This window comes from Salvelinus alpinus, chromosome 24 (genome assembly GCF_045679555.1).
Source record: "Salvelinus alpinus chromosome 24, SLU_Salpinus.1, whole genome shotgun sequence".
NCBI classification, from domain to species: domain Eukaryota; kingdom Metazoa; phylum Chordata; class Actinopteri; order Salmoniformes; family Salmonidae; genus Salvelinus; species Salvelinus alpinus.
In genome coordinates, this window is record NC_092109.1 from 47,958,208 (window position 1) to 47,984,499 (window position 26,292).

At 40.2% G+C, this 26,292-nt stretch overlaps 1 protein-coding gene across 3 annotated transcripts in view; it reads right to left on the reverse strand.

Moving 5' to 3' along the window:
* fdxacb1 (ferredoxin-fold anticodon binding domain containing 1) overlaps positions 1-25,771 on the reverse strand; it is a 37,605-nt gene extending 11,834 nt beyond the window's left edge. The window contains exon 1 of one of the 3 annotated variants that reach the window (XM_071362927.1): positions 25,565-25,771. In XM_071362927.1, the coding sequence (XP_071219028.1) occupies positions 25,565-25,631 (67 nt within the window). In that variant the 5' untranslated portion in view covers positions 25,632-25,771. Of the gene's footprint in view, positions 1-25,299 lie in introns of all 3 variants that reach the window. The other 2 variants (XM_071362928.1, XM_071362929.1) reach the window with 2 other exon arrangements.
* Positions 25,772-26,292: the final 521 nt, after the last annotated feature.

Sequence of the window (26,292 nt, forward strand, 5' to 3'; positions counted from 1 at the left end):
AGACTCTTAACCACTAGGCTACCTGCCACTCCTATAATATATAGTGTCTTATAGTCAGACTCTTAACCACTAGACTACCTGCCACTCCTATAATATATAGTGACTTATAGTCAGACTCTTAACCACTAGACTACCTGCCACCCCTATAATATATAGTGTCTTATAGTCAGACTCTTAACCACTAGACTACCTGCCACTCCTATAATATATAGTGTCTTATAGTCAGACTCTTAACCACTAGACTACCTGCCACTCCTATAATATATAGTGACTTATAGTCAGACTCTTAACCACTAGACTACCTGCCACCCCTATAATATATAGTGTCTTATAGTCAGACTCTTAACCACTAGACTACCTGCCACTCCTATAATATATAGTGACTTACAGTCAGACTCTTAACCACTAGACTACCTGCCACCCCTATAATATATAGTGACTTATAGTCAGACTCTTAACCACTAGACTACCTGCCACCCCTATAATATATAGTGACTTATAGTCAGACTCTTAACCACTAGACTACCTGCCACCCCTATAATATATAGTGTCTTATAGTCAGACTCTTAACCACTAGACTACCTGCCACCCCTATAATATATAGTGACTTATAGTCAGACTCTTAACCACTAGACTACCTGCCACCCCTATAATATATAGTGACTTATAGTCAGACTCTTAACCACTAGACTACCTGCCACCCCTATAATATATAGTGTCTTATAGTCAGACTCTTAACCACTAGACTACCTGCCACTCCTATAATATATAGTGACTTATAGTCAGACTCTTAACCACTAGGCTACCTGCCACTCCTATAATATATAGTGACTTATAGTCAGACTCTTAACCACTAGACTACCTGCCACCCCTATAATATATAGTGACTTATAGTCAGACTCTTAACCACTAGACTACCTGCCACTCCTATAATATATAGTGACTTATAGTCAGACTCTTAACCACTAGACTACCTGCCACCCCTATAATATATAGTGACTTATAGTCAGACTCTTAACCACTAGACTACCTGCCACCCCTATAATATATAGTGTCTTATAGTCAGACTCTTAACCACTAGACTACCTGCCACCCCTATAATATATAGTGACTTATAGTCAGACTCTTAACCACTAGACTACCTGCCACCCCTATAATATATAGTGTCTTATAGTCAGACTCTTAACCACTAGACTACCTGCCACCCCTATAATATATAGTGTCTTATAGTCAGACTCTTAACCACTAGACTACCTGCCACCCCTATAATATATAGTGTCTTATAGTCAGACTCTTAACCACTAGACTACCTGCCACCCCTATAATATATAGTGACTTATAGTCAGACTCTTAACCACTAGGCTACCTGCCACCCCTATAATATATAGTGACTTATAGTCAGACTCTTAACCACTAGACTACCTGCCACCCCTATAATATATAGTGATTTATAGTCAGACTCTTAACCACTAGACTACCTGCCACCCCTATAATATATAGTGTCTTATAGTCAGACTCTTAACCACTAGACTACCTGCCACCCCTATAATATATAGTGATTTATAGTCAGACTCTTAACCACTAGACTACCTGCCACTCCTATAATATATAGTGTCTTATAGTCAGACTCTTAACCACTAGACTACCTGCCACCCCTATAATATATAGTGATTTATAGTCAGACTCTTAACAACTAGACTACCTGCCACCCCTATAATATATAGTGTCTTATAGTCAGACTCTTAACCACTAGACTACCTGCCACCCCTATAATATATAGTGACTTATAGTCAGACTCTTAACCACTAGACTACCTGCCACCCCTATAATATATAGTGACTTATAGTCAGACTCTTAACCACTAGACTACCTGCCACCCCTATAATATATAGTGACTTATAGTCAGACTCTGAACCACTAGACTACCTGCCACCCCTATAATATATAGTGTCTTATAGTCAGACTCTGAACCACTAGACTACCTGCCACCCCTATAATATATAGTGACTTATAGTCAGACTCTTAACCACTAGACTACCTGCCACCCCTATAATATATAGTGACTTATAGTCAGACTCTTAACCACTAGACTACCTGCCACTCCTATAATATATAGTGACTTATAGTCAGACTCTTAACCACTAGACTACCTGCCACCCCTATAATATATAGTGACTTATAGTCAGACTCTTAACCACTAGGCTACCTGCCACTCCTATAATATATAGTGTCTTATAGTCAGACTCTTAACCACTAGGCTACCTGCCACCCCTATAATATATAGTGACTTATAGTCAGACTCTTAACCACTAGACTACCTGCCACCCCTATAATATATAGTGACTTATAGTCAGACTCTTAACCACTAGACTACCTGCCACCCCTATAATATATAGTGACTTATAGTCAGACTCTTAACCACTAGGCTACCTGCCACCCCTATAATATATAGTGACTTATAGTCAGACTCTTAACCACTAGACTACCTGCCACCCCTATAATATATAGTGACTTATAGTCAGACTCTTAACCACTAGGCTACCTGCCACTCCTATAATATATAGTGACGTATAGTCAGACTCTTAACCACTAGACTACCTGCCACCCCTATAATATATAGTGACTTATAGTCAGACTCTTAACCACTAGGCTACCTGCCACTCCTATAATATATAGTGACTTATAGTCAGACTCTTAACCACTAGACTACCTGCCACCCCTATAATATATAGTGACTTATAGTCAGACTCTTAACCACTAGGCTACCTGCCACTCCTATAATATATAGTGACTTATAGTCAGACTCTTAACCACTAGACTACCTGCCACCCCTATAATATATAGTGACTTATAGTCAGACTCTTAACCACTAGACTACCTGCCACCCCTATAATATATAGTGACTTATAGTCAGACTCTTAACCACTAGACTACCTGTCACCCCTATAATATATAGTGTCTTATAGTCAGACTCTTAACCACTAGACTACCTGCCACCCCTATAATATATAGTGACTTATAGTCAGACTCTTAACCACTAGACTACCTGCCACCCGTATAATATATAGTGATTTATAGTCAGACTCTTAACCACTAGACTACCTGCCACCCCTATAATATATAGTGTCTTATAGTCAGACTCTGAACCACTAGACTACCTGCCACTCCTATAATATATAGTGTCTTATAGTCAGACTCTGAACCACTAGACTACCTGCCACCCCTATAATATATAGTGTCTTATAGTCAGACTCTTAACCACTAGACTACCTGCCACCCCTATAATATATAGTGACTTATAGTCAGACTCTTAACCACTAGACTACCTGCCACCCCTATAATATATAGTGTCTTATAGTCAGACTCTGAACCACTAGACTACCTGCCACTCCTATAATATATAGTGTCTTATAGTCAGACTCTGAACCACTAGACTACCTGCCACCCCTATAATATATAGTGTCTTATAGTCAGACTCTTAACCACTAGACTACCTGCCACCCCTATAATATATAGTGTCTTATAGTCAGACTCTTAACCACTAGACTACCTGCCACTCCTATAATATATAGTGATTTATAGTCAGACTCTGAACCACTAGACTACCTGCCACCCCTATAATATATAGTGACTTATAGTCAGACTCTTAACCACTAGACTACCTGCCACCCCTATAATATATAGTGATTTATAGTCAGACTCTTAACCACTAGACTACCTGCCACCCCTATAATATATAGTGTCTTATAGTCAGACTCTGAACCACTAGACTACCTGCCACCCCTATAATATATAGTGTCTTATAGTCAGACTCTTAACCACTAGACTACCTGCCACCCCTATAATATATAGTGACTTATAGTCAGACTCTTAACCACTAGACTACCTGCCACCCCTATAATATATAGTGTCTTATAGTCAGACTCTTAACCACTAGACTACCTGCCACTCCTATAATATATAGTGATTTATAGTCAGACTCTTAACCACTAGACTACCTGCCAACCCTATAATATATAGTGACTTATAGTCAGACTCTTAACCACTAGACTACCTGCCACCCCTATAATATATAGTGTCTTATAGTCAGACTCTTAACCACTAGACTACCTGCCACCCCTATAATATATAGTGTCTTATAGTCAGACTCTTAACCACTAGACTACCTGCCACCCCTATAATATATAGTGACTTATAGTCAGACTCTTAACCACTAGACTACCTGCCACCCCTATAATATATAGTGACTTATAGTCAGACTCTTAACCACTAGACTACCTGCCACCCCTATAATATATAGTGACTTATAGTCAGACTCTTAACCACTAGACTACCTGCCACCCCTATAAGATATAGTGTCTTATAGTCAGACTCTTAACCACTAGACTACCTGCCACTCCTATAATATATAGTGATTTATAGTCAGACTCTTAACCACTAGACTACCTGCCACCCCTATAATATATAGTGACTTATAGTCAGACTCTTAACCACTAGACTACCTGCCACCCGTATAATATATAGTGATTTATAGTCAGACTCTTAACCACTAGACTACCTGCCACCCCTATAATATATAGTGTCTTATAGTCAGACTCTGAACCACTAGACTACCTGCCACTCCTATAATATATAGTGTCTTATAGTCAGACTCTGAACCACTAGACTACCTGCCACCCCTATAATATATAGTGTCTTATAGTCAGACTCTTAACCACTAGACTACCTGCCACCCCTATAATATATAGTGACTTATAGTCAGACTCTTAACCACTAGACTACCTGCCACCCCTATAATATATAGTGTCTTATAGTCAGACTCTGAACCACTAGACTACCTGCCACTCCTATAATATATAGTGTCTTATAGTCAGACTCTGAACCACTAGACTACCTGCCACCCCTATAATATATAGTGTCTTATAGTCAGACTCTTAACCACTAGACTACCTGCCACCCCTATAATATATAGTGTCTTATAGTCAGACTCTTAACCACTAGACTACCTGCCACTCCTATAATATATAGTGATTTATAGTCAGACTCTGAACCACTAGACTACCTGCCACCCCTATAATATATAGTGACTTATAGTCAGACTCTTAACCACTAGACTACCTGCCACCCCTATAATATATAGTGATTTATAGTCAGACTCTTAACCACTAGACTACCTGCCACCCCTATAATATATAGTGTCTTATAGTCAGACTCTGAACCACTAGACTACCTGCCACCCCTATAATATATAGTGTCTTATAGTCAGACTCTTAACCACTAGACTACCTGCCACCCCTATAATATATAGTGACTTATAGTCAGACTCTTAACCACTAGACTACCTGCCACCCCTATAATATATAGTGTCTTATAGTCAGACTCTTAACCACTAGACTACCTGCCACTCCTATAATATATAGTGACTTATAGTCAGACTCTGAACCACTAGACTACCTGCCACCCCTATAATATATAGTGTCTTATAGTCAGACTCTTAACCACTAGACTACCTGCCACCCCTATAATATATAGTGACTTATAGTCAGACTCTTAACCACTAGACTACCTGCCACCCCTATAATATATAGTGTCTTATAGTCAGACTCTTAACCACTAGACTACCTGCCACTCCTATAATATATAGTGATTTATAGTCAGACTCTTAACCACTAGACTACCTGCCAACCCTATAATATATAGTGACTTATAGTCAGACTCTTAACCACTAGACTACCTGCCACCCCTATAATATATAGTGTCTTATAGTCAGACTCTTAACCACTAGACTACCTGCCACCCCTATAATATATAGTGTCTTATAGTCAGACTCTTAACCACTAGACTACCTGCCACCCCTATAATATATAGTGATTTATAGTCAGACTCTTAACCACTAGACTACCTGCCACCCCTATAATATATAGTGACTTATAGTCAGACTCTTAACCACTAGACTACCTGCCACCCCTATAATATATAGTGACTTATAGTCAGACTCTTAACCACTAGACTACCTGCCACCCCTATAATATATAGTGATTTATAGTCAGACTCTTAACCACTAGACTACCTGCCACCCCTATAATATATAGTGTCTTATAGTCAGACTCTTAACCACTAGACTACCTGCCACCCCTATAATATATAGTGTCTTATAGTCAGACTCTTAACCACTAGACTACCTGCCACCCCTATAATATATAGTGTCTTATAGTCAGACTCTTAACCACTAGACTACCTGCCACCCCTATAATATATAGTGACTTATAGTCAGACTCTTAACCACTAGACTACCTGCCACCCCTATAATATATAGTGACTTATAGTCAGACTCTTAACCACTAGACTACCTGCCACCCCTATAATATATAGTGACTTATAGTCAGACTCTTAACCACTAGACTACCTGCCACCCCTATAAGATATAGTGTCTTATAGTCAGACTCTTAACCACTAGACTACCTGCCACTCCTATAATATATAGTGATTTATAGTCAGACTCTTAACCACTAGACTACCTGCCACCCCTATAATATATAGTGACTTATAGTCAGACTCTTAACCACTAGACTACCTGCCACCCCTATAATATATAGTGACTTATAGTCAGACTCTTAACCACTAGACTACCTGCCACCCCTATAATATATAGTGTCTTATAGTCAGACTCTTAACCAGTAGACTACCTGCCACTCCTATAATATATAGTGATTTATAGTCAGACTCTTAACCACTAGACTACCTGCCACCCCTATAATATATAGTGACTTATAGTCAGACTCTTAACCACTAGACTACCTGCCACCCCTATAATATATAGTGACTTATAGTCAGACTCTTAACCACTAGACTACCTGCCACCCCTATAATATATAGTGATTTATAGTCAGACTCTTAACCACTAGACTACCTGCCACCCCTATAATATATAGTGTCTTATAGTCAGACTCTTAACCACTAGACTACCTGCCACCCCTATAATATATAGTGTCTTATAGTCAGACTCTTAACCACTAGACTACCTGCCACTCCTATAATATATAGTGACTTATAGTCAGACTCTTAACCACTAGACTACCTGCCACCCCTATAATATATAGTGACTTATAGTCAGACTCTTAACCACTAGACTACCTGCCACCCCTATAATATATAGTGACTTATAGTCAGACTCTTAACCACTAGACTACCTGCCACCCCTATAATATATAGTGATTTATAGTCAGACTCTTAACCACTAGACTACCTGCCACCCCTATAATATATAGTGTCTTATAGTCAGACTCTTAACCACTAGACTACCTGCCACTCCTATAATATATAGTGATTTATAGTCAGACTCTTAACCACTAGACTACCTGCCACCCCTATAATATATAGTGACTTATAGTCAGACTCTGAACCACTAGACTACCTGCCACCCCTATAATATATAGTGACTTATAGTCAGACTCTTAACCACTAGACTACCTGCCACCCCTATAATATATAGTGACTTATAGTCAGACTCTGAACCACTAGACTACCTGCCACCCCTATAATATATAGTGTCTTATAGTCAGACTCTTAACCACTAGACTACCTGCCACCCCTATAATATATAGTGTCTTATAGTCAGACTCTTAACCACTAGACTACCTGCCACCCCTATAATATATAGTGTCTTATAGTCAGACTCTTAACCACTAGACTACCTGCCACCCCTATAATATATAGTGACTTATAGTCAGACTCTTAACCACTAGACTACCTGCCACCCCTATAATATATAGTGACTTATAGTCAGACTCTTAACCACTAGACTACCTGCCACCCCTATAATATATAGTGACTTATAGTCAGACTCTTAACCACTAGACTACCTGCCACTCCTATAATATATAGTGATTTATAGTCAGACTCTTAACCACTAGACTACCTGCCACCCCTATAATATATAGTGACTTATAGTCAGACTCTGAACCACTAGACTACCTGCCACCCCTATAATATATAGTGTCTTATAGTCAGACTCTTAACCACTAGACTACCTGCCACCCCTATAATATATAGTGATTTATAGTCAGACTCTTAACCACTAGACTACCTGCCACCCCTATAATATATAGTGACTTATAGTCAGACTCTTAACCACTAGACTACCTGCCACCCCTATAATATATAGTGTCTTATAGTCAGACTCTTAACCACTAGACTACCTGCCACCCCTATAATATATAGTGTCTTATAGTCAGACTCTTAACCACTAGACTACCTGCCACCCCTATAATATATAGTGTCTTATAGTCAGACTCTTAACCACTAGACTACCTGCCACCCCTATAATATATAGTGACTTATAGTCAGACTCTTAACCACTAGACTACCTGCCACCCCTATAATATATAGTGACTTATAGTCAGACTCTTAACCACTAGACTACCTGCCACTCCTATAATATATAGTGTCTTATAGTCAGACTCTTAACCACTAGACTACCTGCCACCCCTATAATATATAGTGTCTTATAGTCAGACTCTTAACCACTAGACTACCTGCCACCCCTATAATATATAGTGACTTATAGTCAGACTCTTAACCACTAGACTACCTGCCACCCCTATAATATATAGTGTCTTATAGTCAGACTCTTAACCACTAGACTACCTGCCACCCCTATAATATATAGTAACTTATAGTCAGACTCTGAACCACTAGACTACCTGCCACCCCTATAATATATAGTGACTTATAGTCAGACTCTTAACCACTAGACTACCTGCCACCCCTATAATATATAGTGACTTATAGTCAGACTCTGAACCACTAGACTACCTGCCACCCCTATAATATATAGTGACTTATAGTCAGACTCTTAACCACTAGACTACCTGCCACCCCTATAATATATAGTGACTTACAGTCAGACTCTTAACCACTAGACTACCTGCCACCCCTATAATATATAGTGACTTATAGTCAGACTCTTAACCACTAGACTACCTGCCACCCCTATAATATATAGTGTCTTATAGTCAGACTCTTAACCACTAGACTACCTGCCACCCCTATAATATATAGTGACTTATAGTCAGACTCTTAACCACTAGACTACCTGCCACCCCTATAATATATAGTGACTTATAGTCAGACTCTTAACCACTAGACTACCTGCCACCCCTATAATATATAGTGACTTATAGTCAGACTCTTAACCACTAGACTACCTGCCACCCCTATAATATATAGTGATTTACAGTCAGACTCTTAACCACTAGACTACCTGCCACCCCTATAATATATAGTGACTTATAGTCAGACTCTTAACCACTAGACTACCTGCCACCCCTATAATATATAGTGACTTATAGTCAGACTCTTAACCACTAGACTACCTGCCACCCCTATAATATATAGTGACTTATAGTCAGACTCTTAACCACTAGACTACCTGCCACCCCTATAATATATAGTGACTTATAGTCAGACTCTTAACCACTAGACTACCTGCCACCCCTATAATATATAGTGACTTATAGTCAGACTCTTAACCACTAGACTACCTGCCACCCCTATAATATATAGTGACTTATAGTCAGACTCTTAACCACTAGACTACCTGCCACCCCTATAATATATAGTGTCTTATAGTCAGACTCTTAACCACTAGACTACCTGCCACTCCTATAATATATAGTGACTTATAGTCAGACTCTGAACCACTAGACTACCTGCCACCCCTATAATATATAGTGACTTATAGTCAGACTCTTAACCACTAGACTACCTGCCACCCCTATAATATATAGTGACTTATAGTCAGACTCTTAACCACTAGACTACCTGCCACCCCTATAATATATAGTGACTTATAGTCAGACTCTTAACCACTAGACTACCTGCCACCCCTATAATATATAGTGACTTATAGTCAGACTCTTAACCACTAGACTACCTGCCACCCCTATAATATATAGTGACTTATAGTCAGACTCTTAACCACTAGACTACCTGCCACCCCTATAATATATAGTGACTTATAGTCAGACTCTTAACCACTAGACTACCTGCCACCCCTATAATATATAGTGTCTTATAGTCAGACTCTTAACCACTAGACTACCTGCCACCCCTATAATATATAGTGACTTATAGTCAGACTCTTAACCACTAGACTACCTGCCACCCCTATAATATATAGTGACTTATAGTCAGACTCTTAACCACTAGACTACCTGCCACCCCTATAATATATAGTGTCTTATAGTCAGACTCTTAACCACTAGACTACCTGCCACCCCTATAATATATAGTGACTTATAGTCAGACTCTTAACCACTAGACTACCTGCCACCCCTATAATATATAGTGACTTATAGTCAGACTCTTAACCACTAGACTACCTGCCACCCCTATAATATATAGTGTCTTATAGTCAGACTCTTAACCACTAGACTACCTGCCACCCCTATAATATATAGTGATTTATAGTCAGACTCTTAACCACTAGACTACCTGCCACCCCTATAATATATAGTGACTTATAGTCAGACTCTGAACCACTAGACTACCTGCCACCCCTATAATATATAGTGATTTATAGTCAGACTCTTAACCACTAGACTACCTGCCACCCCTATAATATATAGTGTCTTATAGTCAGACTCTTAACCACTAGACTACCTGCCACCCCTATAATATATAGTGACTTATAGTCAGACTCTGAACCACTAGACTACCTGCCACCCCTATAATATATAGTGTCTTATAGTCAGACTCTTAACCACTAGACTACCTGCCACCCCTATAATATTGAGTGACTTATAGTCAGACTCTGAACCACTAGACTACCTGCCACCCCTATAATATATAGTGATTTACAGTCAGACTCTTAACCACTAGACTACCTGCCACCCCTATAATATATAGTGACTTATAGTCAGACTCTGAACCACTAGACTACCTGCCACCCCTATAATATATAGTGACTTATAGTCAGACTCTTAACCACTAGACTACCTGCCACCCCTATAATATATAGTGACTTATAGTCAGACTCTGAACCACTAGACTACCTGCCACCCCTATAATATATAGTGTCTTATAGTCAGACTCTTAACCACTAGACTACCTGCCACCCCTATAATATATAGTGACTTATAGTCAGACTCTTAACCACTAGACTACCTGCCACCCCTATAATATATAGTGACTTATAGTCAGACTCTTAACCACTAGACTACCTGCCACCCCTATAATATATAGTGACTTATAGTCAGACTCTGAACCACTAGACTACCTGCCACCCCTATAATATATAGTGTCTTATAGTCAGACTCTTAACCACTAGACTACCTGCCACCCCTATAATATATAGTGACTTATAGTCAGACTCTGAACCACTAGACTACCTGCCACCCCTATAATATATAGTGACTTATAGTCAGACTCTTAACCACTAGACTACCTGCCACCCCTATAATATATAGTGACTTATAGTCAGACTCTGAACCACTAGACTACCTGCCACCCCTATAATATATAGTGTCTTATAGTCAGACTCTTAACCACTAGACTACCTGCCACCCATATAATATATAGTGACTTATAGTCAGACTCTTAACCACTAGACTACCTGCCACCCCTATAATATATAGTGACTTATAGTCAGACTCTTAACCACTAGGCTACCTGCCACCCCTATAATATATAGTGTCTTATAGTCAGACTCTTAACCACTAGACTACCTGCCACCCCTATAATATATAGTGACTTATAGTCAGACTCTTAACCACTAGACTACCTGCCACCCCTATAATATATAGTGACTTATAGTCAGACTCTTAACCACTAGACTACCTGCCACCCCTATAATATATAGTGTCTTATAGTCAGACTCTTAACCACTAGACTACCTGCCACCCCTATAATATATAGTGTCTTATAGTCAGACTCTTAACCACTAGACTACCTGCCACCCCTATAATATATAGTGTCTTATAGTCAGACTCTTAACCACTAGACTACCTGCCACCCCTATAATATATAGTGTCTTATAGTCAGACTCTTAACCACTAGACTACCTGCCACCCCTATAATATATAGTGTCTTATAGTCAGACTCTTAACCACTAGACTACCTGCCACCCCTATAATATATAGTGTCTTATAGTCAGACTCTTAACCACTAGACTACCTGCCACCCCTATAATATATAGTGTCTTATAGTCAGACTCTTAACCACTAGACTACCTGCCACCCCTATAATATATAGTGTCTTATAGTCAGACTCTTAACCACTAGACTACCTGCCACCCCTATAATATATAGTGTCTTATAGTCAGACTCTTAACCACTAGACTACCTGCCACCCCTATAATATATAGTGTCTTATAGTCAGACTCTTAACCACTAGACTACCTGCCACCCCTATAATATATAGTGTCTTATAGTCAGACTCTTAACCACTAGACTACCTGCCACCCCTATAATATATAGTGTCTTATAGTCAGACTCTTAACCACTAGACTACCTGCCACCCCTATAATATATAGTGACTTATAGTCAGACTCTTAACCACTAGACTACCTGCCACCCCTATAATATATAGTGTCTTATAGTCAGACTCTTAACCACTAGACTACCTGCCACCCCTATAATATATAGTGACTTATAGTCAGACTCTTAACCACTAGACTACCTGCCACCCCTATAATATATAGTGTCTTATAGTCAGACTCTTAACCACTAGACTACCTGCCACCCCTATAATATATAGTGACTTATAGTCAGACTCTTAACCACTAGACTACCTGCCACCCCTATAATATATAGTGACTTACAGTCAGACTCTTAACCACTAGACTACCTGCCACCCCTATAATATATAGTGATTTATAGTCAGACTCTTAACCACTAGACTACCTGCCACCCCTATAATATATAGTGTCTTATAGTCAGACTCTTAACCACTAGACTACCTGCCACTCCTATAATATATAGTGATTTATAGTCAGACTCTTAACCACTAGACTACCTGCCACCCCTATAATATATAGTGTCTTATAGTCAGACTCTTAACCACTAGACTACCTGCCACCCCTATAATATATAGTGTCTTATAGTCAGACTCTTAACCACTAGACTACCTGCCACCCCTATAATATATAGTGTCTTATAGTCAGACTCTTAACCACTAGACTACCTGCCACCCCTATAATATATAGTGTCTTATAGTCAGACTCTTAACCACTAGACTACCTGCCACCCCTATAATATATAGTGTCTTATAGTCAGACTCTTAACCACTAGACTACCTGCCACCCCTATAATATATAGTGTCTTATAGTCAGACTCTTAACCACTAGACTACCTGCCACTCCTATAATATATAGTGATTTATAGTCAGACTCTTAACCACTAGACTACCTGCCACCCCTATAATATATAGTGACTTATAGTCAGACTCTTAACCACTAGACTACCTGCCACCCCTATAATATATAGTGACTTATAGTCAGACTCTGAACCACTAGACTACCTGCCACCCCTATAATATATAGTGACTTATTGTCAGACTCTGAACCACTAGACTACCTGTCACCCCTATAATATATAGTGTCTTATAGTCAGACTCTGAACCACTAGACTACCTGCCACCCCTATAATATATAGTGACTTATAGTCAGACTCTTAACCACTAGACTACCTGCCACCCCTATAATATATAGTGTCTTATAGTCAGACTCTTAACCACTAGACTACCTGCCACTCCTATAATATATAGTGTCTTATAGTCAGACTCTTAACCACTAGACTACCTGCCACCCCTATAATATATAGTGTCTTATAGTCAGACTCTTAACCACTAGACTACCTGCCACCCCTATAATATATAGTGTCTTATAGTCAGACTCTTAACCACTAGACTACCTGCCACCCCTATAATATATAGTGTCTTATAGTCAGACTCTTAACCACTAGACTACCTGCCACCCCTATAATATATAGTGTCTTATAGTCAGACTCTTAACCACTAGACTACCTGCCACCCCTATAATATATAGTGTCTTATAGTCAGACTCTTAACCACTAGACTACCTGCCACCCCTATAATATATAGTGATTTATAGTCAGACTCTTAACCACTAGACTACCTGCCACCCCTATAATATATAGTGTCTTATAGTCAGACTCTTAACCACTAGACTACCTGCCACCCCTATAATATATAGTGACTTATAGTCAGACTCTTAACCACTAGACTACCTGCCACCCCTATAATATATAGTGACTTATAGTCAGACTCTTAACCACTAGACTACCTGCCACCCCTATAATATATAGTGTCTTATAGTCAGACTCTTAACCACTAGACTACCTGCCACCCCTATAATATATAGTGTCTTATAGTCAGACTCTTAACCACTAGACTACCTGCCACCCCTATAATATATAGTGACTTATAGTCAGACTCTTAACCACTAGACTACCTGCCACCCCTATAATATATAGTGACTTATAGTCAGACTCTTAACCACTAGACTACCTGCCACCCCTATAATATATAGTGTCTTATAGTCAGACTCTTAACCACTAGACTACCTGCCACCCCTATAATATATAGTGACTTATAGTCAGACTCTTAACCACTAGACTACCTGCCACCCCTATAATATATAGTGACTTATAGTCAGACTCTTAACCACTAGACTACCTGCCACTCCTATAATATATAGTGTCTTATAGTCAGACTCTTAACCACTAGACTACCTGCCACCCCTATAATATATAGTGACTTATAGTCAGACTCTTAACCACTAGACTACCTGCCACCCCTATAATATATAGTGTCTTATAGTCAGACTCTTAACCACTAGACTACCTGCCACTCCTATAATATATAGTGTCTTATAGTCAGACTCTTAACCACTAGACTACCTGCCACCCCTATAATATATAGTGTCTTATAGTCAGACTCTTAACCACTATAATATATAGTGTCTTATAGTCAGACCTGCCACCCCTATAATATATAGTGTCTTATAGTCAGACTCTTAACCACTAGACTACCTGCCACCCCTATAATATATAGTGTCTTATAGTCAGACTCTTAACCACTAGACTACCTGCCACCCCTATAATATATCGTGTCTTATAGTCAGACTCTTAACCACTAGACTACCTGCCACCCCTATAATATATAGTGACTTATAGTCAGACTCTTAACCACTAGACTACCTGCCACCCCTATAATATATAGTGTCTTATAGTCAGACTCTTAACCACTAGACTACCTGCCACCCCTATAATATATAGTGTCTTATAGTCAGACTCTTAACTACTAGACTACCTGCCACCCCTATAATATATAGTGACTTATAGTCAGACTCTTAACCACTAGACTACCTGCCACCCCTATAATATATAGTGTCTTATAGTCAGACTCTTAACCACTAGACTACCTGCCACCCCTATAATATATAGTGTCTTATAGTCAGACTCTTAACCACTAGACTACCTGCCACCCCTATAATATATAGTGTCTTATAGTCAGACTCTGAACCACTAGACTACCTGCCACCCCTATAATATATAGTGACTTATAGTCAGACTCTGAACCACTAGACTACCTGCCACTCCTATAATATATAGTGTCTTATAGTCAGACTCTGAACCACTAGACTACCTGCCACCCCTATAATATATAGTGACTTATAGTCAGACTCTTAACCACTAGACTACCTGCCACCCCTATAATATATAGTGACTTACAGTCAGACTCTTAACCACTAGACTACCTGCCACCCCTATAATATATAGTGACTTATAGTCAGACTCTTAACCACTAGACTACCTGCCACTCCTATAATATATAGTGATTTATAGTCAGACTCTTAACCACTAGACTACCTGCCACCCCTATAATATATAGTGACTTATAGTCAGACTCTTAACCACTAGACTACCTGCCACCCCTATAATATATAGTGTCTTATAGTCAGACTCTTAACCACTAGACTACCTGCCACTCCTATAATATATAGTGATTTATAGTCAGACTCTTAACCACTAGACTACCTGCCACCCCTATAATATATAGTGACTTATAGTCAGACTCTTAACCACTAGACTACCTGCCACCCCTATAATATATAGTGACTTATAGTCAGACTCTGAACCACTAGACTACCTGTCACCCCTATAATATATAGTGTCTTATAGTCAGACTCTGAACCACTAGACTACCTGCCACCCCTATAATATATAGTGACTTATAGTCAGACTCTTAACCACTAGACTACCTGCCACCCCTATAATATATAGTGTCTTATAGTCAGACTCTTAACCACTAGACTACCTGCCACCCCTATAATATATAGTGTCTTATAGTCAGACTCTTAACCACTAGACTACCTGCCACCCCTATAATATATAGTGACTTATAGTCAGACTCTTAACCACTAGACTACCTGCCACCCCTATAATATATAGTGACTTATAGTCAGACTCTGAACCACTAGACTACCTGCCACCCCTATAATATATAGTGACTTATAGTCAGACTCTTAACCACTAGGCTACCTGCCACCCCTATAATATATAGTGACTTATAGTCAGACTCTTAACCACTAGGCTACCTGCCACCCCTATAATATATAGTGACTTATAGTCAGACTCTTAACCACTAGACTACCTGCCACCCCTATAATATATAGTGACTTATAGTCAGACTCTGAACCACTAGACTACCTGCCACCCCTATAATATATAGTGACTTATAGTCAGACTCTGAACCACTAGACTACCTGCCACCCCTATAATATATAGTGACTTATAGTCAGACTCTTAACCACTAGACTACCTGCCACCCCTATAATATATAGTGACTTATAGTCAGACTCTTAACCACTAGACTACCTGCCACCCCTATAATATATAGTGACTTATAGTCAGACTCTTAACCACTAGACTACCTGCCACTCCTATAATATATAGTGTCTTATAGTCAGACTCTTAACCACTAGACTACCTGCCACCCCTATAATATATAGTGTCTTATAGTCAGACTCTTAACCACTAGACTACCTGCCACCCCTATAATATATAGTGACTTATAGTCAGACTCTTAACCACTAGACTACCTGCCACCCCTATAATATATAGTGACTTATAGTCAGACTCTTAACCACTAGACTACCTGCCACCCCTATAATATATAGTGACTTATAGTCAGACTCTGAACCACTAGACTACCTGCCACCCCTATAATATATAGTGTCTTATAGTCAGACTCTTAACCACTAGACTACCTGCCACCCCTATAATATATAGTGTCTTATAGTCAGACTCTGAACCACTAGACTACCTGCCACCCCTATAATATATAGTGACTTATAGTCAGACTCTTAACCACTAGACTACCTGCCACTCCTATAATATATAGTGATTTATAGTCAGACTCTTAACCACTAGACTACCTGCCACCCCTATAATATATAGTGACTTATAGTCAGACTCTTAACCACTAGACTACCTGCCACCCCTATAATATATAGTGACTTATAGTCAGACTCTGAACCACTAGACTACCTGCCACCCCTATAATATATAGTGACTTATAGTCAGACTCTGAACCACTAGACTACCTGTCACCCCTATAATATATAGTGTCTTATAGTCAGACTCTGAACCACTAGACTACCTGCCACCCCTATAATATATAGTGACTTATAGTCAGACTCTTAACCACTAGACTACCTGCCACCCCTATAATATATAGTGTCTTATAGTCAGACTCTTAACCACTAGACTACCTGCCACTCCTATAATATATAGTGATTTATAGTCAGACTCTTAACCACTAGACTACCTGCCACCCCTATAATATATAGTGACTTATAGTCAGACTCTTAACCACTAGACTACCTGCCACCCCTATAATATATAGTGACTTATAGTCAGACTCTGAACCACTAGACTACCTGTCACCCCTATAATATATAGTGTCTTATAGTCAGACTCTGAACCACTAGACTACCTGCCACCCCTATAATATATAGTGACTTATAGTCAGACTCTTAACCACTAGACTACCTGCCACCCCTATAATATATAGTGTCTTATAGTCAGACTCTTAACCACTAGACTACCTGCCACCCCTATAATATATAGTGTCTTATAGTCAGACTCTTAACCACTAGACTACCTGCCACCCCTATAATATATAGTGACTTATAGTCAGACTCTTAACCACTAGACTACCTGCCACCCCTATAATATATAGTGTCTTATAGTCAGACTCTGAACCACTAGACTACCTGTCACCCCTATAATATATAGTGACTTATAGTCAGACTCTGAACCACTAGACTACCTGCCACCCCTATAATATATAGTGACTTATAGTCAGACTCTTAACCACTAGACTACCTGCCACCCCTATAATATATAGTGACTTATAGTCAGACTCTTAACCACTAGACTACCTGCCACCCCTATAATATATAGTGACTTATAGTCAGACTCTGAACCACTAGACTACCTGTCACCCCTATAATATATAGTGACTTATAGTCAGACTCTGAACCACTAGACTACCTGCCACCCCTATAATATATAGTGACTTATAGTCAGACTCTTAACCACTAGACTACCTGCCACCCCTATAATATATAGTGACTTATAGTCAGACTCTTAACCACTAGACTACCTGCCACCCCTATAATATATAGTGACTTATAGTCAGACTCTGAACAGCTAGACTACCTGCCACCCCTATAATATATAGTGACTTATAGTCAGACTCTGAACCACTAGACTACCTGTCACCCCTATAATATATAGTGTCTTATAGTCAGACTCTGAACCACTAGACTACCTGCCACCCCTATAATATATAGTGTCTTATAGTCAGACTCTGAACCACTAGACTACCTGCCACCCCTATAATATATAGTGACTTATAGTCAGACTCTGAACCACTAGACTACCTGCCACCCCTATAATATATAGTGACTTATAGTCAGACTCTTAACCACTAGACTACCTGCCACCCCTATAATATATAGTGACTTATAGTCAGACTCTTAACCACTAGACTACCTGCCACCCCTATAATATATAGTGTCTTATAGTCAGACTCTTAACCACTAGACTACCTGCCACCCCTATAATATATAGTGATTTATAGTCAGACTCTTAACCACTAGACTACCTGCCACCCCTATAATATATAGTGACTTATAGTCAGACTCTTAACCACTAGGCTACCTGCCACTCCTATAATATATAGTGACTTATAGTCAGACTCTTAACCACTAGACTACCTGCCACCCCTATAATATATAGTGACTTATAGTCAGACTCTTAACCACTAGACTACCTGCCACCCATATAATATATAGTGTCTTATAGTCAGACTCTTAACCACTAGACTACCTGCCACCCCTATAATATATAGTGACTTATAGTCAGACTCTTAACCACTAGACTACCTGCCACCCCTATAATATATAGTGACTTATAGTCAGACTCTTAACCACTAGACTACCTGCCACCCCTATAATATATAGTGTCTTATAGTGAGACTCTTAACCACTAGACTACCTGCCACCCCTATAATATATAGTGACTTATAGTCAGACTCTTAACCACTAGACTACCTGCCACCCCTATAATATATAGTGACTTATAGTCAGACTCTTAACCACTAGACTACCTGCCACTCCTATAATATATAGTGACTTATAGTCAGACTCTTAACCACTAGACTACCTGCCACTCCTATAATATATAGTGACTTATAGTCAGACTCTGAACCACTAGACTACCTGCCACCCCTATAATATATAGTGTCTTATAGTCAGACTCTTAACCACTAGACTACCTGCCACCCCTATAATATATAGTGACTTATAGTCAGACTCTGAACCACTAGACTACCTGCCACCCCTATAATATATAGTGACTTATAGTCAGACTCTTAACCACTAGGCTACCTGCCACCCCTATAATATATAGTGACTTATAGTCAGACTCTTAACCACTAGGCTACCTGCCACCCCTATAATATATAGTGACTTATAGTCAGACTCTTAACCACTAGACTACCTGCCACCCCTATAATATATAGTGACTTATAGTCAGACTCTGAACCACTAGACTACCTGCCACCCCTATAATATATAGTGACTTATAGTCAGACTCTGAACCACTAGACTACCTGCCACCCCTATAATATATAGTGACTTATAGTCAGACTCTTAACCACTAGACTACCTGCCACCCCTATAATATATAGTGACTTATAGTCAGACTCTTAACCACTAGACTACCTGCCACCCCTATAATATATAGTGACTTATAGTCAGACTCTTAACCACTAGACTACCTGCCACTCCTATAATATATAGTGTCTTATAGTCAGACTCTTAACCACTAGACTACCTGCCACCCCTATAATATATAGTGTCTTATAGTCAGACTCTTAACCACTAGACTACCTGCCACCCCTATAATATATAGTGACTTATAGTCAGACTCTTAACCACTAGACTACCTGCCACCCCTATAATATATAGTGACTTATAGTCAGACTCTTAACCACTAGACTACCTGCCACCCCTATAATATATAGTGACTTATAGTCAGACTCTGAACCACTAGACTACCTGCCACCCCTATAATATATAGTGTCTTATAGTCAGACTCTTAACCACTAGACTACCTGCCATCCCTATAATATATAGTGTCTTATAGTCAGACTCTGAACCACTAGACTACCTGCCACCCCTATAATATATAGTGACTTATAGTCAGACTCTTAACCACTAGACTACCTGCCACCCCTATAATATATAGTGACTTATAGTCAGACTCTGAACCACTAGACTACCTGCCACCCCTATAATATATAGTGTCTTATAGTCAGACTCTTAACCACTAGACTACCTGCCACCCCTATAATATATAGTGACTTATAGTCAGACTCTGAACCACTAGACTACCTGCCACCCCTATAATATATAGTGACTTATAGTCAGACTCTGAACCACTAGACTACCTGCCACCCCTATAATATATAGTGACTTATAGTCAGACTCTTAACCACTAGACTACCTGCCACCCCTATAATATATAGTGATTTATAGTCAGACTCTTAACCACTAGACTACCTGCCACCCCTATAATATATAGTGACTTATAGTCAGACTCTTAACCACTAGACTACCTGTCACCCCTATAATATATAGTGACTTATAGTCAGACTCTGAACCACTAGACTACCTGCCACCCCTATAATATATAGTGACTTATAGTCAGACTCTTAACCACTAGACTATTATTTAACCAGGTAGGCCAGTTCAGAACAAGTTCTCATTTACAACTGCGACCTGGCCAAGAATAAAGCAAAGCAGTGTGACATAAACAACAACACAGAGTTACACATGGAATAAACAAACGTACAGTCAATAACATAATAGAAAAATCTATGTACAGTGTGTGCAAATGTAGAAGAGTAGGGAGGTAAGGCAATAAATAGTCTATAGAAGCTAAATAATTACAATTTAGAATTAACACTGGAGTGGTAGATGTGCAGATGATGATGTGCAAGTAGAGATACCGGGGTGCAAAAGAGAAAAGAGCAAAAAAATTATAATAACTATATGGGGATGAGGTAGTTGGGTGTGCTATTTACAGATGGGCTGTGTACAGCAGGACATGAGCCATAAGCAAAGAAGTAAATGCTCACCCAGAAGCGGCTCTCCTAGTGGCCGGGGACTTTAATGCAGGCAAACTTAAAACAGTTTTACCAAATTTTCACCACCGTGCAACCAGGGGAACAGAAATCCTAGACCACCTTTACTCCACACACAGAGATGCATACAAAGCTTTCCCCCGCCCTCCATTTGGCAAATGTGACCACAATTCTATCCTCCTGATTCCTGCTTACAAGCAAAAACTAAAGCAGGAAGTACCAGTGACTCGCTCAATATTGAAGTGGTCAGATGACGCGGATGCTACACTACAGGACTGTTTTTCTAGCACAGACTGGAATATGTTCCGGGATTCATCCAATGGCATTTAGTTATCGGCTTCATCAATAAGTGCATCAATGACGTCGTCCCCACAGTGACTGTACGTACATATCCAAACCAGAAGCCATGGATTACAGGCAACATCCGCATCGAGCTAAAGGCTAGAGCTGCCGCTTTCAAGGAGCGGGAGGCTAATCCAGACGCTTATAAGAAATCCCGCTATGCCCTCAGACGAACCATCAAACATGCAAAGCGTCAATACAGGATTAAGATTGAATCCTACTACACCGGCTCTGACGCTCGTCGGATGTGGCAGGGCTTGAAAACTATTACGGACCACAAAGGGAAACCCAGACGCGAGCTGCCCAGTGACGCGAGCCTACCAGACGAGCTAAATGCCTTTTATGCTCGCTTCGAGGCAAGCAACACTGAAGCATGCATGAGAGCACCAGCTGTTCTGGATGACTGTGTGATAACGCTCTTGGTAGCCGATGTGAACAAAACATTTAAAGAGACCAACATTCACAAAGCCGCTGGGCCAGACGGATTTCCAGGACGTGTACTCAAAGCATGCACTGACATTTTCAACCTCTCCCCTGACCGAGTCTGTAATACCTACATGTTTCAAGCAGACCACCATAGTCCCTGTGCCCAAGGAAGCGAAGGTAACCTGCCTAAATGATTACCGCCCCGTAGCACTCACGTCGGTAGCCATGAAGTGCTTTGAAAGGCTGGTCATGGCTCACATCAACAGCATTATCCCGGACACCCTAGACCCACTCCAAATCGCATACCGCCCCAACAGATCCACAGATGACGCAATTTCAATCACACTCCACACTGTCCTTTCACACCTGGACAAAAGGAACTCCTATGTGAGAATGCTGATCATTGACTACAGCTCAGTGTTCAACACCATAATGCCCACGAAGCTCATCACTAAGCTAAGGACTCTGGGACTAAACACCTCCCTCTGCAACTGGATCCTGGACTTCTTGAAAGGCCGGGCCACCCCCAGGTGGTAAGGGTAGGCAACAACACGTCTGCCACGCTGATCCTCAACACTGGGGCCCCTCCGGGGTGTGTACTTAATCCCCTCCTGTATTCCCTGTTCACCCACGACTGCGTGGCCAAACAAGACTCCAACACCATCCTTAAGTTTTGCTGACGACACAACAACGATGAGACGGCCTATAGGGAGGAGGTCAGAGAACTGGCAGTGTGGTGCCAGGACAACAACCTCTCCCTCTCAGCAAGACTAAGGAGATGATTGTGGACTACAGGAAAAAGGAGGACCGAGCACGCCCCCATTCTCATCGAAGGAGCTGCAGTGGAGCAGATTGAGAGCTTCAAGTTCCTTGGTGTCCACATCACCAACAAACTAACATGGTCCAAGCACACCAAGACAGTCCTGAAGAGGGCACGACAAAACTTTTTCCCCCTCAGGAGACTGAAAAGATTTGGCATGGGTCCTCAGATCCTCAAAAGGTTCTACAGCTGCAACATCGAGAGCATCCTGACTGGTTGCATCACTGCCTGGTACGGCAACTGCTTGGCATCTAACCGTAAGGTGCTACAGAGGGTAGTGCGAATGGCCCAGTACATCACTGGGGCCAAGCTTCCTGCCATCCAGGACCTATATAATAGGCGGTGTCAGAGGAAAGCCCATAAAACTGTCAGAGACTCCAGTCACCCAAGTCATAGACTGTTTTCTGTATATAGATGGTGGTGTGTAATAGTGGTATATACAGTGGGGCAAAAAAGTATTTAGTCAGCCACCAATTCTGCAAGTTCTCCCACTTAAAAAGATGAGAGAGGCCTGTAATTTTCATCATAGGTACACTTCAACTATGACAGACAAAATGAGAAAACAAAAAACAGAATCCCCTGTATATAGCCTCCACATTGACTCTGTACCGGTACCCCCTGTATATAGCCTCCACATTGACTCTGTACCGTAACACCCTGTATATAGCCTCCACATTGACTCTGTACCGTAATACCCTTTATATAGCCTCCACACTGACTCTGTACCGTAACACCCTGTATATAGCCTCCACATTGACTCTGTACCGTAATACCCTGTATATAGCTTCCACACTGACTCTGTACCGTAACACCCTGTATATAGCCTCCACATTGACTCTGTACCGTAATACCCTGTATATAGCCTTCACACTGACTCTGTACCGTAACACCCTGTATATAGCCTCCACATTGACTCTGTACCGGTACCCCCTGTATATAGCCTCCACATTGACTCTGTACCGGTACCCCCTGTATATAGCCTCCACATTGACTCTGTACCGGCACCCCCTGTATATAGCCTCCACATTGACTCTGTACCGTAACACCCTGTATATAGTCTCCACATTGACTCTGTACTGTAATACCCTGTATATAGCCTCCACATTGACTCTGTACCGTAATACCCTGTATATAGCCTCCACACTGACTCTGTACCGTAACACCCTGTATATAGCCTCCACATTGACTCTGTACCGGTACCCCCTGTATATAGCCTCCACATTGACTCTGTACCGGTACCCCCTGTATATAGCCTCCACATTGACTCTGTACCGGCACCCCCTGTATATAGCCTCCACATTGACTCTGTACCGTAATACCCTGTATATAGCCTCCTTATTGTTATTCTTATTGTGTTACTTTTTATGATCACTTTTTATTTTAGTCTACTTGGTAAATATTTTCTTCTTCTTGAACTGCACTGTTGTTTAAGGGCTGGTAAGGAAACATTTCAACGGTAAAGTCTACACTTGTTGTATTCGGCGCATGTGACAAATAAAGTTCGATTTTATTTGAAATGCTTAAGTGATCATCAATTAAGAACAGTCGGATTAAGTAATAGTAAAAATGTATTTTAACAAAAGAGAAGACAATCATATCAAAAGTAAGGTGGGATTTGCGAAAGGCAATTACTTTATATGAACATGTAACGCAATGTAAAACATGTATTTCTAGATGAAACACTAAGTTTGGTGGAAAAGTGACTGATTTTGTGTGTTGTACTAAGTCAATTGAAAATGTGCTCAGAGTTTTGAATCAACTGCCTTTTTGATGATCTGCTTTGAGTTTTGTACTTAAGAGTTGTGAAAATGTACCACATGCCTCTGAAAATTGCACCAAAGCTATATTTTGGTGTCTGTCCCGATGTTTGTCAGGTCAGTGCAGAAGAGAGCCATTGCTCTCAAACCCTCTCAAAAGCATCCCCTCTCAAAGAGTCCGTTTTGACAGAACACTGGAAAGAAGTAGTCACGAACCTCAGATCTTCTGCTCCAATGCGCTTTGAGAGGAGAAGAGGAGGGACGACTCGAGGTATCATGGAAATACAATTGAAATCCTCCCAATGTGAGGAAGCCTCTTTAGACTATAGGGACGCCCCCCACTAGTTATTCCATAGCTCAATGCACGAGACGAGGCTTTCAGAAAGAAGAGTTGCTGACTTGTGTCTGTCTACTCGACATTGATCTAGCTTGCCAATGTATGTAGTAGAATAATGTGGCTAACATTCGCAAAGCAACTCACGTTTCCTCCCGGTAGATTTGAACTGTGACGTTCTGTCCCTACTATCCTCTGCCTCACTGCCGCTCATGAAAAAAAAAACGGTTTAACGTCAATAATAATCAGCAGGGGAAACATCGAGTCGGGTTAATTATCGATCATAAGATTTATGTTATTTTGTCATCAGCAGTGGAGCCGGTTGGCACGAGTAGAATGACCAAAACAATGTTGTCGGTGTCACACTTACAGTAGTCTGGACGGAAACAAAACTAATGGTATAAGTGTTCCTTGGGACGTCCATAACCTAACCCTAAAATTAACTCCTTACGGTAACCATACCCGTTTCCTAATCCTTCTTCTCTTTCTTTGGTATCATGGCGTTAGGACATTTGTTTGTGCATGCAGACAGCTGCTGTGCAGGAGTGTGTGATCGGTCAGGTTGCATTTAGTGAATAAAAAATAAAAAAGAAGGGGGAAAGGACAAAAAATAGCCACTATTACATCTACATCTATTTACCACTATTACATACCACCATCTATATACCACTATTACATACCACCATCTATATACCACTATTACATACCACCATCTATATACCACTATTACACACCACCATCTATATACCACTATTACACACCACCATCTATATACCACTATTACACACCACCATCTATATACCACTATTACATACCACCATCTATATACCACTATTACATACCACCATCTATATACCACTATTACATACCACCAT